Source organism: Cucurbita moschata, unplaced genomic scaffold, assembly GCF_002738365.1.
Source record: "Cucurbita moschata cultivar Rifu unplaced genomic scaffold, Cmos_1.0 Cmo_Scf00012, whole genome shotgun sequence".
NCBI lineage: Eukaryota > Viridiplantae > Streptophyta > Magnoliopsida > Cucurbitales > Cucurbitaceae > Cucurbita > Cucurbita moschata.
Genome location: NW_019268528.1, coordinates 5,177,588 through 5,194,966, shown reverse-complemented (window position 1 = coordinate 5,194,966; position 17,379 = coordinate 5,177,588). Strand labels below are relative to the sequence as shown.

The 17,379-nt window shown below is 38.1% G+C and overlaps 1 protein-coding gene and 2 long non-coding RNA genes across 3 annotated transcripts in view; 1 reads left to right on the top strand and 2 right to left on the bottom strand.

Moving 5' to 3' along the window:
* Positions 1–8,622: 8,622 nt before the first annotated feature.
* The window catches only part of LOC111450222, a 23,634-nt gene continuing 14,877 nt past the window's right edge, over positions 8,623–17,379 (bottom strand). Inside the window, exon 3 of the long non-coding RNA XR_002711774.1 lies at positions 8,623–8,695. This is a non-coding gene — a long non-coding RNA (uncharacterized LOC111450222). The remainder of the gene's footprint in view (positions 8,696–17,379) is intronic.
* The window catches only part of LOC111450223, a 13,154-nt gene continuing 8,964 nt past the window's right edge, over positions 13,190–17,379 (top strand). The window contains exon 1 of the long non-coding RNA XR_002711775.1: positions 13,190–13,259. This is a non-coding gene — a long non-coding RNA (uncharacterized LOC111450223). The remainder of the gene's footprint in view (positions 13,260–17,379) is intronic.
* On the bottom strand, positions 14,270–15,383 carry LOC111450221 (photosynthetic NDH subunit of lumenal location 2, chloroplastic). Its single transcript, XM_023090235.1, has 2 exons — positions 14,887–15,383; positions 14,270–14,517 (listed from the first exon to the last, which is right to left on the bottom strand). The coding sequence occupies exons 1-2, from the start codon at positions 15,337–15,339 to the stop codon at positions 14,419–14,421; spliced, it is 552 nt and encodes a 183-aa protein (XP_022946003.1). The 5' UTR covers positions 15,340–15,383; the 3' UTR covers positions 14,270–14,418.

Below are 17,379 nucleotides of genomic sequence, written 5' to 3'. Positions count from 1 at the left end.
ACATAGGCTCGCAACATATCTTCTAAAATCTGATTCAGCCTTTTAGTATGTCTGTTCGTTTGAGGATGAAATGTTATACTAAACCTTAACTAGGTTCCAAGTGCTTTCTGGAGACTTTTCCATAACTGAGAGGTGAACCTGGTGTCTCAACCTGATACTATAGACACTGGTACGCCGTGCAGGCATACTATCTCCCTGATATATAATTGAGCCCACCAATCCACTCCATATATGAACTTTCCTAGAATGAAGTGGACCGTCTTGGTCAGTCCATCTACAACTACCTAGATTACGTTGAAATCCTACTTGGTCTTTGGCAAGCCCGAGATGAAGTCCATACAAACTGCTTCCCATTTTCACTAAGGAACATTCAAGGGGGTAGCAATCTTGTTGGGTGCTGTCTCAAGGCCTTCACCTGCTGGCAGGTCAAGCAACGACTTATGAAATTCACTATGTCCTTCTTCATCCATGGCCACCAATAACATCCTTTCAAATCCTGCTACATCTTTGTACTTCCAGGGTGGAACGTATAAGATGTATTATGGGATTCAGTCATAATATCTTTTAGGATTTTCTCGTCTTGGGGAACGCACAGGCGGTCTTGCCATAACAGACCCTCGTCTGAGGAGATAGAATACCCAGTTGGTCTCCCTGTCTCAGTCTGACTCTACACTTTACTAAGGTGTTCATCAGAGTTCTAGGCGTCAATAACTTGTTTTTGTAGGGTGGGTTTTAAGGTCATCTGTGCTATCTAAGCGATACCACCTCTAACTATAACATCGATTCCAGCCCTCTTCATCTCATCTTGTAACTTTTCCTGCTTGGTGAGCATCGCAGAAGTATGAACGACTTTTCTGCTCAATGCATCAACTACGACATTGGCTTTGTTTGAATGGTACAGGATCTTGATGTCCTAATTGTTTACAAGTTCCAATCATTGCCTCTGTCTGATATTGAGCTCCTTCAGAGTAAACAGGCACTTGAGGCTCTAATGATCAATGAAGACTTGAACTTTTACTCCATACATGTAGTGTCGACATGTTTTCAGAGCAAACACTACCGCTGCTAACTCGAAGTTATGAGTGGAGTAGTTTTATTCATATTCCTTCAATTGCCTAAAAGCATACACTATCACCTTACCCTTCTGCATGAGCACACACCCTAAACTTTTCCCCAATGCGTTGCTATACACTACGAGATTACCTGACTCATCTGGAACTGTGAGAATTGGTCCTGTCACCAACCTCCCCTTTGAGTTCCTGGAACTTTGTTCACAAGTTGGAGTCTAAGCAAAGGGCTTGCCCTTCTTGGTTAACTGAGTTAGCATTGAAGATATTTTGGAGAAGTCCAGGATGAACCTTTTGTAATATCCAACTAGCCTTAGAAAACTCCACACTTCAGTGATCTGGTCGGCCTTGGCCACCTCATCATTGCTTCTATCTTAGCTGGGTCCACTGTGATCCCTCTGTTTGACACCACATAACCAAGAAGCGCTACTTCAGATAGCTCGCACTTCAAGAGCTTGACGTACAACTACTTGGCTCTCAGTATTGTCAGGACTTTCCTCAAGTGCTCTTCGTGCTCTGCCTCTAGCTTAGTGTATACCAGAATGTCGTCAATGAACATTATAACAAAAGTGTTTAAGAATTCCTTAAATACCTTGCTCATTAGTTCCATGAAAATTGTTGGTGCATTGGTAAGGCCAAAAGACATATCAAGAAACTCGTAATGTCCATGACGACTTCTGAAGTTCGTCTTGAGTATATCCTTTTCTCTGATCCTCAACTGATGGTACCCTGACCTCAAGTCAAATTTGGAGAAGACTGTTGCTCCTTGTAGGAGATCAAACAAGTCATCAATTCATGAGAGGGGGTACTTATTCTTTATAGTGATCTTGTTTAGCTCTCTATAATCAATACACAGTCATAGAGACCCATCCTTCTTCTTGACAAAGAACACGGACTCCCCAAGGTGATACACTAGGTCGAATAAAACCCTTATCCAACAACTCCAGTAACTTTTCCTTCAATTTCCTGAGTTCTGTAGGTTTCATTTTGTAGGGTGTCTTAGAGATCGGCGCAGTTCCTGGTTCTAGATCGATCTCAAAATCGACGTCCCTAACTGAGGAAAACGTGGCAAATCCTCTGAAAATACATCTAAGAACTCCCTAACGATGTGTACTAATGAGAATGTCTGCTCGTTACTGTTGTCTAAGGTCACACTGGCTAAAAATGCACTTGCGCCACTACGAATCATCTTTCTGGCCTTCAGTGTTGTTATAACGCTTGGGATTCTTTTGGAAGTGGCTCCCTTGTAGGTAAAGTTGTCCCCTAACGAGAGTTTAAGAGTCACTATTCGAGTCTCACAATCTATCAGAGCGTGATTCTCGCCTAGCTAATCCATACCCAAGATGACATCGAAGTCTTGCATGCTTAACACTATCAGTGCGGCTTCGACGACACGTTTTGACATTGTTACACTACCTCCCTTAACCCTATGAGTAGCCATCAGTAGCTCGTGGAAAGGGGTGGATATCGACAAGGTGATCTCTAAGGGTTCCTTTTCTAAGTGTGCTAACTCAACAAATTCCTTAGATACAAACGATTGTGTAGAACCCAAATCAAATAACACTAACGCCAAATGACCAAAGACGGGTAGTGTACCTATAACAACTGCGTCAGGCTCGTCAGCTTGCCTGGCTGTGGTTGCATGGGCTATAGCTTGCCCCTGCTGATGCTGAGCACTCCGACCCCTTTGATTTTGTGTCGTAGGTCGGTTGGTATGCTGATCGTTCCTCTGAGGGCAATCTGCTGCAAAGTGCCTTGTTTGACCATATATGTAGCATGCATTTGTTCCTACTCTGCACTCCCCCGAGTGAGGACACCGACAATTAAGACAAATGGTCCTGTTTTGTACCAGGGCTTTCCCCCGCTTATCAGTGCGACCACAGGGCGGTCTACCAGTTCTGGGGTGGTTCTATTTTGTCCTCTTCTCTTGAACTGCGGCGTGGGATGACTGGGCTGATCATGACTGTAACTTGTCGATGCAGGGCATGTTGATGAGGATCGCCACTTGAAGGGCTTCCGCATAATCAGAGGATGCTTGGACTGCCACATGCCCCTTTAGGTCCTCCCTTAGGCTAGTAATGAATCGCTTGTCCTTCAACTCCCCAGTACTAACGAATGCTGGAGAAAATCTTGCCAGCCTGTTGAATTCCCAATCGTACTCCTCCACCGACTTGTCTCCCTGTTTGAGCTCTAGAAACGCTGCCTACATTTTCATTCTGGCAGTGATGGGATAGTACTTGCGAAGGTAGGCTTCTTTAAACTGTCACCAAGTGATAGTTTCTCCTTGTGACGCAAAATCTTTTAGGTAACAGGACTCCACGATCATAGTCCCCTACATTGTTGTCTGATTAGCAACCAGTGTTTGCATCATTTGAATCATCAGAGCTTGATTTTCCATTGAGGTCGACATGAATGCTTGTAATATTTGATTTTCCATTGAGGTCGATATGAATGCTTGTAATACATCCAGTGTAAGCGTGGTTGGCAACTGGCTAGGTGGGACTTCCATACTAGTGGGTGGCACTAGTAGGACCTCCTTCGGCTATTTATAGAAATTTAAGTTAAATATAGATTGAGAAACTCAAAATTAATAATTATATGAATTTAAAACTCAAAGTTTGATAAATGAATGAATTTAGATGGCTATTTTCAATCTATTACATTCTAAATCATCTAAATAAAATTAGTTCTCTCTTAAATTTGTGAAAAAATAGGAAGTTAGTTGTAAGTAAAGAAAAGAGCATGGGTCAAAATTTAATGAAAAGTCCACGTAATTACTTTGAAAAAATTGTTATGTACTTGTGTGAGCAGAAGCAGAGGTGGGCGTGTTAATTATGAGAAACGTAAAAAGAAAGAAAAGAAAAGAACAAAAGAAGACATATTATAAAGGGAAAAAAAACAGGTGAAACTTAAAGTGGGTCCACGAATTAATTAATAAATTAGGGTAGAGATGGAGAAAAGGAGCGTAGGCGTACAAGTCTACAACTCTTAGGTGTAGGCCTCCTTTCCCTCTCTTTTCGTACCACTTTTAGGGGTACCTAAACCCTTCCAACCATAAGCTCTATTTTCTTTTTTATTAGGGCATAGTATTAGTATACTAAGGAATAGTCTAATTAGTGGTAGGATTTCATATGGATTAAGAAAGAGAACAAAATATTATTTATAAGAATGATTAGAGTTGATATGATACGAATGAACGAGGAAGGAAGCAAAGGAAAAAGAGAGGGAAATGTATGTAAAAGAATGGTGATGTAGGTGGGGTATTGTCAATCATGCATGTCTTGTTTTCATCTCAACTCAGCTGCCCCCTCCTGCACTGCTTTCTTTTCTCCTGCCATTCCCACGTGTGCTCACTCCTCACCCACCTACTTTCCCTTTTTTTTTCATTGTTTCTTTCATCACCAACTACTTATTTGCAAATTTTACTTTTTCGATTCATTAAGTAAATGAGAACCGGTAGGAGTGCGACTTAAATTATTCTGCATTCGCAATAAAAACAAATATAAAAAAAAATATCGTGAGTATATAAGTGAGAAACGTTTTCATTGGTGTAATAACTCATTTCTAGAATTCGAATCAGATCCTCTGCAACATGATCACATTATTTACTTTTTAGTTGTAAGACGGAAAACTATCCTCACAACACATACATCATAATAAAATTTTTTAAGAGGTCACCCAATATAAAATTATTTGACCTAAAACACGCTTAATCTTAAAATTTTTATGGTTGACGAATACAAAAAAAAAAAAAAAAGAATCTTTTTAGTATAAATAGTGATTGTTCATTTGTTTATGATTGCTCTGATTTGTATGTGGTATCGGTTTATTCATATACCTATTTTGTACTCGAGTGTCAAAATCAATATGAAATCTTGCTCGAAAACCGAAAGAAAAGTGACGGGAGGGGAATGTGAATATACGCACATGGAAGATAGGGTAAAGGGGGAGGGGGAGAGATGATGGGAAGGTGAAGAAATGTGGATTGAGGGAAGGCAAAGGGGAGTAATTGGGTGAGCAAAAAGGAGGGTTTGTTGTGTTGGTGTTGGTGTTGGATGGAGGGAGTTGTTGAGAGCGGCGGGTGAGGGTGATGTGGGGAGGTTGGTTAGATGGAGGAAAGGAAACATGGTTTGGGAATGAGATGAGCACTGATACCCCAAACCCCACACCACGTATTACACATTATATGATCCCCTATGATTCTGTTGGGGCTGTTCCCTTGGATGGAACAGGCCTCGAGCACTCCTTCCTCTCAACCACTATCTACGTAGATATTAGTTTTTGGAAACTCATAAAATTCATTTTATATTTGTAAATAAAATGTATTTATGTTTTATATATTTTTTTTTAAACGCATAAATTTTTACTTTTCATCTTTTAAGTTTTTAAAGACATGATCTGAGTTTTGAGAACCCTCAAAATTCAAATCATAACACTGTAAGTTAAGTGGGTGTAGCTATCACAACCCTACTCTGGAAATATAGATTGTCACCCTAACAATTTAGATAGTGCCTATTCAACCAGGTAAGGGTCGAGCCTGTGAATCAATAAGCTTAACTTAGCAAAATAAGTTATTAACTTGGATAATTTTTAGTAGTTATTAACTTGAGTAAGTTTAGAAAATTTACTAGAGTTTCCAAGAATTGTCAGCTATGAAGAAAGTTTTCTTCCCAATATTTATTAGCGTTTCTATCCTATAAATAGTATTCACATGTACTCTTTACCCCAGCTGACAAGCTAATGCTTGAAGTTATTTTGTTCTAAGAAACTCTCCCTTCAAATTGTTTTTTACTGCTTTATTTATTTGTTTCAGTATATTTTGATCGTGGGTCATATCTAACATTTGTTCATTCTTGAGGATTTTTGGGAGTGGAGTCCCACATTTCGTTAATTAAAGGGAAGATCATGAGTATACAAGTAAGAAATACTATTCCATTGGTATGAGACCTCTTGGGAAAACAAAAGGCAAAGTCATGAGAGCTTATGCTCAAAGTGGGGTTTGATATGGCTAGACTAATAGTTGTGTTGATTGCATGGTGTCACCCTAACCACAACCTCAATATTGGCACTCTAAATCTCAAGAGCACCGGTATGTGATCAATGACAACAATGAATACCATATTACATAACCATGACATTATTCGTTAGGTCCTTAAACTCTATGGGTATCAGTAGTGTCGAAGGACATAATAGATTTTTTCTTAATACTCAATCGGTTCTTAAATTAGTGTTCAATATGTTCTTTCTTTCAAACATATGAAATTATCTTGGACCTTGCCATGACTCTTATGGTCCCTACTATATCTCCAAAGATAGCCTCCTAGTTCCTTCTCAGGTGGCCAATCCAAGACCTTCTCTGTAACATGACACCCTGATACGTTGCTCACCGGACCACTAACACTCTTCTAAGTTTAATACAAACTATTAAAGGATTAGTTAATTATTTTAAGAACCTCTTGGTGTACGTCTTGAGTGGCTTTAGATTGGCTCATGGCTGACCTATCGAGTCTCATATGGTAGTGATAACTCAACATCCACTCATCCGAGCACAACAGCCTCTTGGATGACTATATAGGACCCTAGGGAACTGCTTGTAAGCCCTAGTGTGGTAGCTTGTCTCCCTTCAGCTCAGGGTTGATTCCTCACATGTAAGCATAATATCCTAACTTCATGTATCCTTGCAACATGCTCACCATTTTTGCTCATTTATTCTAATTAATAACTATGAAATAGTTTATTATGGTTCAACATAAAAACAATATCAATTTTCATAAATCAGAATTAATTGAACAATTAATTGAGTTATTTGGTAAAGTTTCCGAACATTTATGCTGAACCATCATGCTGTACTAAATCTAGAAACAACCATGCTACCGAATTTGGAAACAAATTTCTGACCTGGATACGGAAGCAATTTAGAACGCAAATTTTTTGGGGATGACATGGAAATTATAATCCAAATTAGCAAGCCATGTGACATTGATTACCAAATTAGGAACATTCTAGGTGGACGACTTACTCCTTTTCAGCCCTAAATGGGAGCAACGAGCAATATAAAATGAAAATATTACCAAAAAAGAAGGGAGAGCCACAAAATGGGAAAAAAATAAAATAGACACAATAGACGGTTCTGTTACTGTGAAACCAGAAAGGAAGAAGAAGAACGCTAATTCATTGGTTGTTGACAAAAGAAGGAAAAGAAAACGAAGAAGGATAAATTAAGGCAAAGATGTGGACGTGAGAGATCAAATGAATGGAACTTTCATTGAAGGACAACAACAAAGCTTGATAACTCTCTAATCTTTTACTTTTTTTTTTCTTATTTTATCAATTTTACATGATTAAGATGTGAATTCCTTTTTTTAGTATAGTTTGTATGAAGAGCTAAACCTTACATGTTTGTTTAGTTCGTCACTCTACATACATACATGTTTGTTTTCTTATTCGAAAGAAGAGGGGGATAAAATTCTCTTTAATACTCTAGTTTCAATTGCAAAGATACTCAAGGTAATTAAAGGGTTATAAATAATTATTGTTCTAGAGCATTATTAATAGAAATTACAAAACGGCTAAGGAAGTAATCACCATGCATTGACTCTCGAAAATGGGCTTCAAAATCTATTAAACAGAGCTAAAATCTACCATAAAGTTCAACAATTTATCTATTTAATTTCTCTTTACCCAACTTTTCTCATTATGGTTGATTTTTTCATTATTTTCTGTTTTTGTTTTTCGAGTTGACACTTTGCATAATTTCTGTTTAAATAGTATAACTCAATAACACCCATTTGAATGATATCAAAACTCACTTAATTTCCAGCAACAAAAGTAACCAAAAAGATAAGTTTCATGTGGAATTGATAATTTGCTTATTACTTGCTACTTGTGATAGCGTATACTTGCACTTATTCTTGTAAATTTTACACTATTTTAATATATACATTCACAAGCGATCACTTTATAATCCACTCAAAGGTAAATTCTCATTTCCATAGTGTCTGGACTTCCTCTCTTCAGATGGTGAAGGTGTGGCCATAACTTCATCCTTATTTTGTTGTCCTCGACTCCCGAGTTTGCTAGTCTACCATGACAGTTCCACATCCTTAACTTTGTGAGCACCCTCTTCCTAACCTAAGGACAACTGTTAAGGTGGTCACATATTCCTATTAACCACAAGTTTATAATGAGCTTGAACCTCTACTCCAAAGTCGAAAGCAACTTTTTATCTTTAGGTGATCTTTCACGGGGAATGTCCCCTCTAAATATCATAGTGCACTTTTGTGATTTTAGAAGTCTTTTTAACTTGAACTTAGTTGTAGAAGACTCCAATAAAACCTTTGTAAGACCGGAGCTCTGACAGAAAATTTTAAATTTAATTTTATCTTTAAAGTCAAACTTTCATGGATCTTAAAGACTAAATTTTGAGACGAGGTAGGAGAGAAAAATCCTTAGAAACAAACGAGGAACTTAAGAAAATTATAAAAGAAAAATGGTGGAAAATTAGAAATATGGTCAAAGTCTACACGAGAGGGGAAACTCGGTCATTCTGCCCTTCCTATCGGACGTGGTCAGCGAGAATTAATTATTGGGGACAGGCAGACCGGTAAAACTGCAGTAGCCACGGATTCCTATTTCTCAATGATATCCCACGATCAAGACAATTGGCGACCCAATCATGATATTAATGGATCGGACCTTTTCTCAGGGGAAAAGAAAAGAAAAGAAAAGAAAATGAATAGAGAGAGAGAGAGGTAACAGTCGCTCCGATAACGAGGAGTCCGATTTTGGTCGAGCCTTCTTCATGAAACCTTCATAGAACCTAGAGGAGAAGTATTCTGGACCTTTGAATCGTCCAAAACCGTCAAGAAACGCAAAAAAATTCGAAGGTAGTTCTTGAATCTTTATTCTCGAATTTTCTTCAGATTTGCGAAAAATATTAAGAGTTAGAATCTAAAATTGGAGTATATTAATCTAGGGAGAATTACGCTCATAATCTATGAAAGAAGTAGTATTCGATTCCGATAAAAAATAGGAGTTCCAGCATATGTCAAAGGAGGTAGGTATTATTGATGTTTCTTGCCATCTTTAGACTAAGTTAATTATCTATGTGATTAGAAATAAATTACAAGAAAAATACCTACTTGTAGAAGGATATAAACTTTAAAAATAATGTGAAGGAACGGTGTTAATTCGAGTTACGTAGAAAGAAATATGAAAATGCGAAGAAAATGGAAAAATATTGTACTCTGAAAATCGCAGCACTGGGGTAGGAGAATGCGTCAGAAGGCGGCTGGGACACGTGTCAGACGGGGAAGGGGCAGCGCATCGCCGGAGAAGAAGGGCCACGTGTCAAGCATCCAGAGGCAAAGAAAAATCAACGAAATACCTCGCGTCGGGCAAGATTCGAAGGCCTGCAGCCCGCTACCAGAGTCCATGACTCGAGAACCCGCACGCGACCCGAATTGCCGACCTGACTCCTTGTGGCCATGCTTCAGCGTAAGAGAATTCATATTTCTAGTGAACGCTTCCAAATTTGAACCCATGCACTCGTTACTGACTGACCAACCCGAGCGCGCCACATGGTAGCACCAGAGCGCGCGTCCTCCTCCCTCAAGCACGTTCATACTCACACATGGAGGTGCATGCGGAGTTCCTCTCTGGTGCATGGGAGCGCGTGCAGGGTGTCACAATCGCACTCTTGATGGCAGCGGACTTGCGATTGTGCGGCACTCACTTTCCAACGACAAGTGAGCTAAGCCAATTCGTTCTTGCGTCGCCTACGGCCAAGCGACGTATGTTCGAGCCTCTGGCCTCGGTTTAAGAGAAGGTTTTAGAAAACGAGGGCAGAGAGAGATTTTTGAAAGAGACGTTATATAAGCAAGCAAGAGAGTAACAACAACGGCTCACAGTATATAACTTTGGGTAGGGAGAAGTTGACAACTAGTCATATCCCCCTGTATAGTACATTCTGAGGCATTTCATGTCTAGCAGGCCTAGACATGATTTTTCTGAAACGTCATACTTCCTAAAAATACAAAAGGAAAACACTAGAACATGGAAAGACATAAAGGGGTTGGCTTGTCATGGGCATGCGGCCATGGGCAATATCCCTTGGACGAGCATGACTGTGACACACAGCATGTGTAAGCTCCTTTTCAGCCTGTTCGCTTCTGTTTGCCCGATTTTCATCCCAATTTTAATTATAGTCATATTTTTATGTGATTTAGGACCTAATTGAGGAAAATAAGTATTTTGGACACCTTATTCTCATAGTAAAGCTAAAAAAATGGCAAGTATCAATCATGTAAGTCAAAGTATGGATTTTTAGGAAGCAACACTTGTAGGGATAGCTTGGAATGCATGCATGCTAGTGAATTTATCTTAGGTGGTAGCTTTCCATGATTGAATATAGGTAATGTGATTATTATGAGTATGAATGTATTATGTAAAGCATTATGAGAATTATCTGAGTGTTGCAATTATGCTTTAAGCTTCTGTTAGATACATGTATATGTTTAATTAATGGTGAAAGAAGGATGAAAATTTGTGAACTCTGCGCTCCAGGAGCTTGATGGATGTTATTGTCCCGTTGAACATGTATGTTTACTTTGCATGAATTATGTATGATGATGCTAGATGATAGTTCTGTGTACAAAGTTAATTTCCTTGACCCATATTTATGATAAGTCTAGGGATTTGAGGTTAGAGTGACAAGTCACTAAGTATAGACCTAACATTTCCCTTAGAAGCCTAATAGACCACCACGACATACGAACTACCTTAGGAGTACCCTTAGGCTACAAGTGTATGAACGGTGTCATAGCTTCGTGGGGGACTAGGTGTTCCTAATTAGAATTCACTACTCCTAGTTGTTTCATATGGAAAACGTGAGCCCACGTCGTACATACCATTTAGTTGGATGGGATAAGGGAAGGGTAATCCTTTCTTGATGAGGGGGACTACTATGAACCTAGGGGGTTGCAGCTCACTTTCTAGGAAGATACCAAGCAGTCTCGTAAGCCATGTTTGAGGTAGCTTCTCGTAGGTCACTAGTCATTCACAACTCGACATAAGGGAACTCTTAGGGTGTAAATGAAAGGACAGAAAACTAGCCCCAAGGAGACAAGACCAGAACCAGACATCCTAGAGCCAAAGATAAGTCCGTGGGAAACTGTTAAGCCTAGAATGCGATGAGAGCCTACAAGTAGGTGGCTTATTGAGTATAGTTTTTATACTCATCCCAATTTTCTTATCTTTTTCAGGTGTTCGCAGACTGCCAGTCGAGGTGGAGAAGCGTTCGAGAGTTGTGTGGTCACAGAAGGGGTCGTTCTAGAGCATCAGTCCGTTTTGTCATTTTGGAGTCTTTTGAGTTTCCTTTTATATTTGGTAACCCCTTTGAAATATCTGAAATTAAACTTCTCTTTCCTATGTTTTAATTAAATGGTATTTTTATATATTATTCTACCTCTCTTTTAATTTCTTTTTAATTGTTTTTGCTTTTGTCTTTTTAGTCACGGTCCGAATTTTGAAGCCTCAAAAATCAGGTCGTGATAACCGTATAGTCATGATCTCTATGGCTCAACTCTCAAGGTCAGTGAAACCTATATCTTGAACTGCCAAAAGAGTCTAAACTTCATAAAGTTCTCGCGAAAACAAGTAATGTATACAAGAAATAATGAGGCTGAAACACTCATGGTTGGCGTGTACGTTGATGACATGATCGTCACTCGTACAATTCTGGATGGCGTCAAAGAGTTCAAGCAAAAAATGATGAAAGAATTTTTGATGACTGATCTCGGGTTACTCACGTACTACCTCTGTATTGAAGTGGACCAAAGGAAATATTGCATCATGTTAAAGCAATCGACCTATGCTAAGAAGTTGTTGCAGCAATTTAAGATGGCAGAGTATAACCTAACCTAGTATCACATGGAAGCAAAGTTACAACTAAGAAAAGATACTGAAGGAAACTTGGTGAATTCTACTGAGTATGGGCACGTCATCGGAAGTCATCGCAACCTGACTCATACTCTTTCAGACCTTTCATATGCTGTTGGAATAGTGAGTGGTTGAAGTATCAAAGAGGGCAAAGTCCCGTAGAACTAGTCGGTTTTATGGATAGTTATTTACCTAGAGACATTGATGATAGAAAAAGCACCACAGAAATGGCGTTTTATGTCAACAGAAAGTTGATCTCTTGGCAATCTCAAAAGCAGCAAACTGTGGTGCTATCTTTTTGTGAGGTCGAGTTTATGGCAACAACTGCGACATTGTGACTGAGAAATTTGTTGAATGAAGTGACTAGACGTGTACTAAAGCTGGTAACTCTCTACGTCGACAACAAATCTCTAATTACACTAATGAAGAATCCAAAATTTCACAGACGCAACAACACATTGACACTCCCTTCCACTTCATCCATAAGTGTGTTGAGAAGAGACAAATCATTGAGGAGTTTGTATGTTCTAGAGAGCAACGTGCAAATATTCTAACCAAGGTCCTAGCAAGGTTTAGATTTGCAGAGATGCGAGAATTGCTGGGAGTGATGAATCTCGAACAAAGACAAGCTAATAAACTTGACTTAGTAGAATAAGTTACTAACTTATGGAGTAACTTTAGGAGAATTATTAATAGACTTAGTAACCTTAGAAAGATGGTTAGAGGTTATAAACTTGAAGAGAAAGTTTAAGAAGGTAGGTAGTGCTTTATCCACTATAAATACTCATAATATGTATGTTTTTTTCACAACAATAAAGAGAATGGAAAAGCTAAGTGTCGTTCTTTGTTCCAAAAGATCTCTTCCTTCAAGTTGTTCTTTTTGCTCCCTTTATTTGTTTCGACATATTTTGATCGTGGGCCATTTTCAACGAGGAAGGAAGTTTTGCCAGAGTAAGTTGGCCATTGTTAGAGCAACGACGGAAGGAGGAAGATGGAGAAAAGGAGGAAAAGCAGATCATTGGGACTGAGAATTGGGCAAGAAGAAGTCTTTTGTGTGGTTTATAATATATGATGAAGATGAAGACGATGTTGTGCAAACATTGAAAGAGGTTGGGATATTTTCGGAGAAAGTTCGTATAAAGAGGATGTTACAAGTGACTAATTATAGTTATAAAGTATGAAAGTTACAACTCTTGAAATGACTCATGGGAAGGTCAAAGGTTCATTTTGAAGCTATATAAAGTTATGCATGTTGTCATGGTAAAATAGGCTTAAAAAATGCAGTAAAACGAGCATTTGTGCTTTCTTGTAGTCAATGGCTAAGTTATTTTGTAATTCTATGTAGTTTAGGTTGCATGCTTAAAATGACTTGATCCATATTACTCATGGAATGATTCGAATTTCAAACAAGTGTGATTAACAAAGTAATTTGAATCTAACTACTCACTTGTAGGGTGAATCTTTGTGGGTTTGAGGTTTTTGGATATATTTAGATCTAAAGGTATTATAATTCAATAAGGGAATTAGATTAAATTCTCCAGAGTTGTAATCATTTGGAATGAAATCAAATTGTTCTTTAGCATTTGTATAGACTAGGGTTTTATATATCTAAAACACTTACGAAAGTTTTTAGATTTAACTAGTTAGGGTTATCCTATCATTTCAAATTTCAAATATTAGATAGCAAAAGGAACTTGATCTAACAAACTTATTGAAGAAAAAGGTTTTTACACATAAATTATCTAAGAACCCAAACACCATATGGAATCAACTTTAAAAAAAAAAAAGTTAGAATAGATTACATTTATGATCAAGAACAAGAGTAAATAAAACTTGTTGATAAACCCGTGATTAGAATTACTCCACAAGATAGCATGATCAAAACTACTTAAACGACTCTTATATGCAAATTTATACATAAAAATGTAAAGAAACAAGTACATGGATAAGAAACATAATATAAACTTTCATTTTAATGTCAAAATCTTCTTACTAAAACAACAATGTCAAAATCTTCTTACTAAAACAACAATAACAATATCTATTTATAGCTCTTAAAATAAATTTTGAAGTAACCTATGATCCATTGAAAATACAATGAAACATCCCTAAACGATCTCTAAATCCTAATATATATGGTACAATTTGGTTCTTCAACAGAGAACAAAGAGTAAATAGAAGAGCTATCACATGCACATGAATTTTTTTCATATATATATATATATATATATATATTAAACCTAAGTACTTTTTTAAACAAATGATAAGATTAAAAGATTTTAGGCATATTATTACTGTCCAATAAACAAATTTTACATATGTATTTGTAATAAGACTGTTAACATCCAAATGTACAGTAATTTATGGAAGATGAGGCCTCCCTTTGATGAATCCTAAGTGCTAATAACTGAGGCTATGCTAGTATGGCCACCAGATCATCCATGGATTTGAGTGTCTTTTCGTAATACAAATACGACTCATACACCTTGGGTGTGCGAACGTAGTAATCCAACTGAAACACAAACCAAATTATTCTTTAATTTATATAAACTATGTTAGATGAACACGACCCTTCAATGTATGGTATTGTCCACTTTGGGCATAAGCGATCGTGACTTTGCTTTGAGTTTTTCAAAAGGTCTCATACCCAATGGATATAGTGTTTCTTATTATAAACCCATGATTATTTACTAAATGAGTGGACGTGCAACTTTCATCCAACAAACTACAAACTACAACATCCTACTAAACTACCCTCTAAATTCCTACGTTATCTCACAAATTCCAATGCATAATTTGTCAAAAAAAAAAAAAAAAAAAATTCAAAATTTTGAGATGGGATTCAAATCAAATAAAATCAAATGGTAATTAAAGCACATACCTCGGCCATGTTATCGACCAACTCATTAGCAGTCTTAACATACTCATTTTGGCGAGCTTGGGGCAAAACGGACATGGCAGTTTTCAAGTCTTGGGAGAGATAAGCCGACTTGAGACGAATGTAGAAGATGACATACCTCCACGACATCGTCTCCAGCATGTCGCGGATGCTGTGGAGTCCCTCCGCCGTCTGCCTTATCCTTGCCACTGCCTCCTCCCCCGACAGCCCCGGCTCGAAGTATCTCTCCTTAATGAATGAGTGGGTGCCCCAGGTCTGGGCCAGCGCGGGAGGTGCTGCAGCCTGCAGCCCGACCACCAGTGCGAGGGCGGTCGCGATGTGGCGGCGGTGGATGGAAAGGGAGGCGGAGATGATGGGGAAGGGATGGCGGTGGCATCTGTGGGGAGTGGGAATGCGAGAGGAGAAGAGCGTGGTGGCGTTGGCGAAGGCAGGCATGGCTTTGGATAAACTTTAATTTCCTTATGGAAAAACACACACACTTTGTGGCCTTACCTTACCTTACCTTCCTATCTGCTGCATTCATTCACAGCCATACGTTTTATGTCTTTGTCCCACTATCTTTGTCGCTACCTTGTTTGTTTGTAAAAAGGGATCCGCAAACAATAATCGATTAAATTTTTTAGAGTAACAAAGTTATTTGAAATTTGATCTATTTTGTTGAATAACTTGCATGTGCTAAGACCATGAGCATATAAGGAAAGTGATTCATGTGCAAACACAATGTGAATGAAAGATCCCACTGAATTGAATTGGGTCCATGAATCTAAGAAATAGTGAGAATTCTTGATCTCTCAATTCGAAAATTCAGGATTTGAATTGATGGTTTTTTTAGTTATTTATATTTATGGATTGAATAAACCGGATATATTTTTTTCTAGAAAAACTTTAGAAAAAAAAAGACGAAAATGAAGTTTGAAGGGATTTAGCAGTAACCGAAGGAAATGCCACTACGCCGACATCTTGTTTGGGCTACTAGATTTGTGTTCTTCATTTCCTGGCTGGTGGGGGGGCAAGATTCATTAAAATCATGATAGATTATTTGAATCTATTCTAAGGATTAGAATAGAATCTATTAAAATAATAGAATTTCTATATTCTAGGAGTATACTTTCATAGCATGAATACATGAAATACATTGTGTACGGTAGACAAGTTTGGAGATAGTGCGAGTCTATAGGCCACAGATCCTATCCTTTCTAATATTTCGAAATGACAGATAAATTTAGGTCTTAGTTTTCCCTTTTTATCAAACTTGAGCACCTTTAACTTTTGGATTGCGGCATTGGTGATTTGCATAAGTCCAGCTCTAATAGTTGTTGTTTTCCCACTTCTTCCCAAAAGGAAGGGAATCGACATCTACGTCCATAAAGTGCCTTGTATGGTGGCCTGATAACAATTATTATAAGCGAATTCCATGAAATGCAGGTACTCATCCCAACTTCCAGTGAAGTCTATGATACATGGTCTTAGTATGTCTTCCAATACGGTCGAGCATTTCTATTTGACCATCTGTTTGAAGGTGAAAGGATGTACTGAACTTTAACTACATACCTACTACCTTTTGCAGACTTCTATTGATACAAGAACTCCGTGTAATCGAACTATCTCCTCCATGTAGAGTTGGGCCAACTTGTCTGCTGAGTAAGTAGTCTTCTCAAGGATGAAATGTGAGAATTTAGTTAATCGATCAACGATAACCCATATGACAGTGAAGCCTTTCTTAATCTTAGGTAACCGTGGGTTGAAATCCATTGTAACGTCCTTCCACATCCATTGGGGGATATTTAGGCGTTGTAGGAGTCTTGACGGGTGTTTTTTTTTATGATACGTCAAGCATCGGCTTACATACTCCGTTCTGTCCCGTTTCATCTCTTGCTACCAATAATAGGATCTTAAGTCTTGATACATTTGGGTGCTTCCAGGGTGGATGGCTAATGGCTAATTGTGGGCTTCTATGAGTAATTTCTTCATCAGTCCTTTGTCCTTGGGTATGCACAACCATCCTCTTCACAAGAGACCTTTATCCTGTACACATGAAAAATCCCTCGGGACGGTTAGCTTCATGTTGTTGCAAGACTTTGTTGAGGCAAGGGTCATTTTTCTGAGCATCAATTATACGCCTTCTTAGTGTAGGTTGGAAGCAAGACTTTGTTGAGGCAAGGGTCATTTTTCTGAGCATCAATTATACGCCTTCTTAGTGTAGGTTGGATTGTTAGTTGTGTCAGTCTCGTCGTTAAGCCTTTAACTAAGAACTCGATGCCAACCCCAAGCATTTCTTTTTGGAGCTTTCTTCCGGTTTAAGGCGTCAGCTATAACATTAGCTTTTCTAAGATGGTACAAGATCTCTATCTGATATTCTTTTATTAGTTCCAACCACCTTTTTTTGTCTAATGTTGAGTTTTTTTTTTTTTTTTTTTTTTTTTTTTTTTTTTTTTTTTTTTTTTTTTTTTTTTTTTTTTTTTTTTTTTTTTTTTT

Excerpts from the sequence above, each read along its gene's own strand:
- LOC111450221 (XM_023090235.1), bottom strand. The coding sequence starts at position 15,339 with ATGCCTGCCTTCGCCAACGCCACCACGCTCTTCTCCTCTCGCATTCCC. Across the intron at positions 14,518-14,886 it reads TGGTCGATAACATGGCCGAG|TTGGATTACTACGTTCGCAC; the intron begins GTATGTGCTTTA and ends TTTGTGTTTCAG.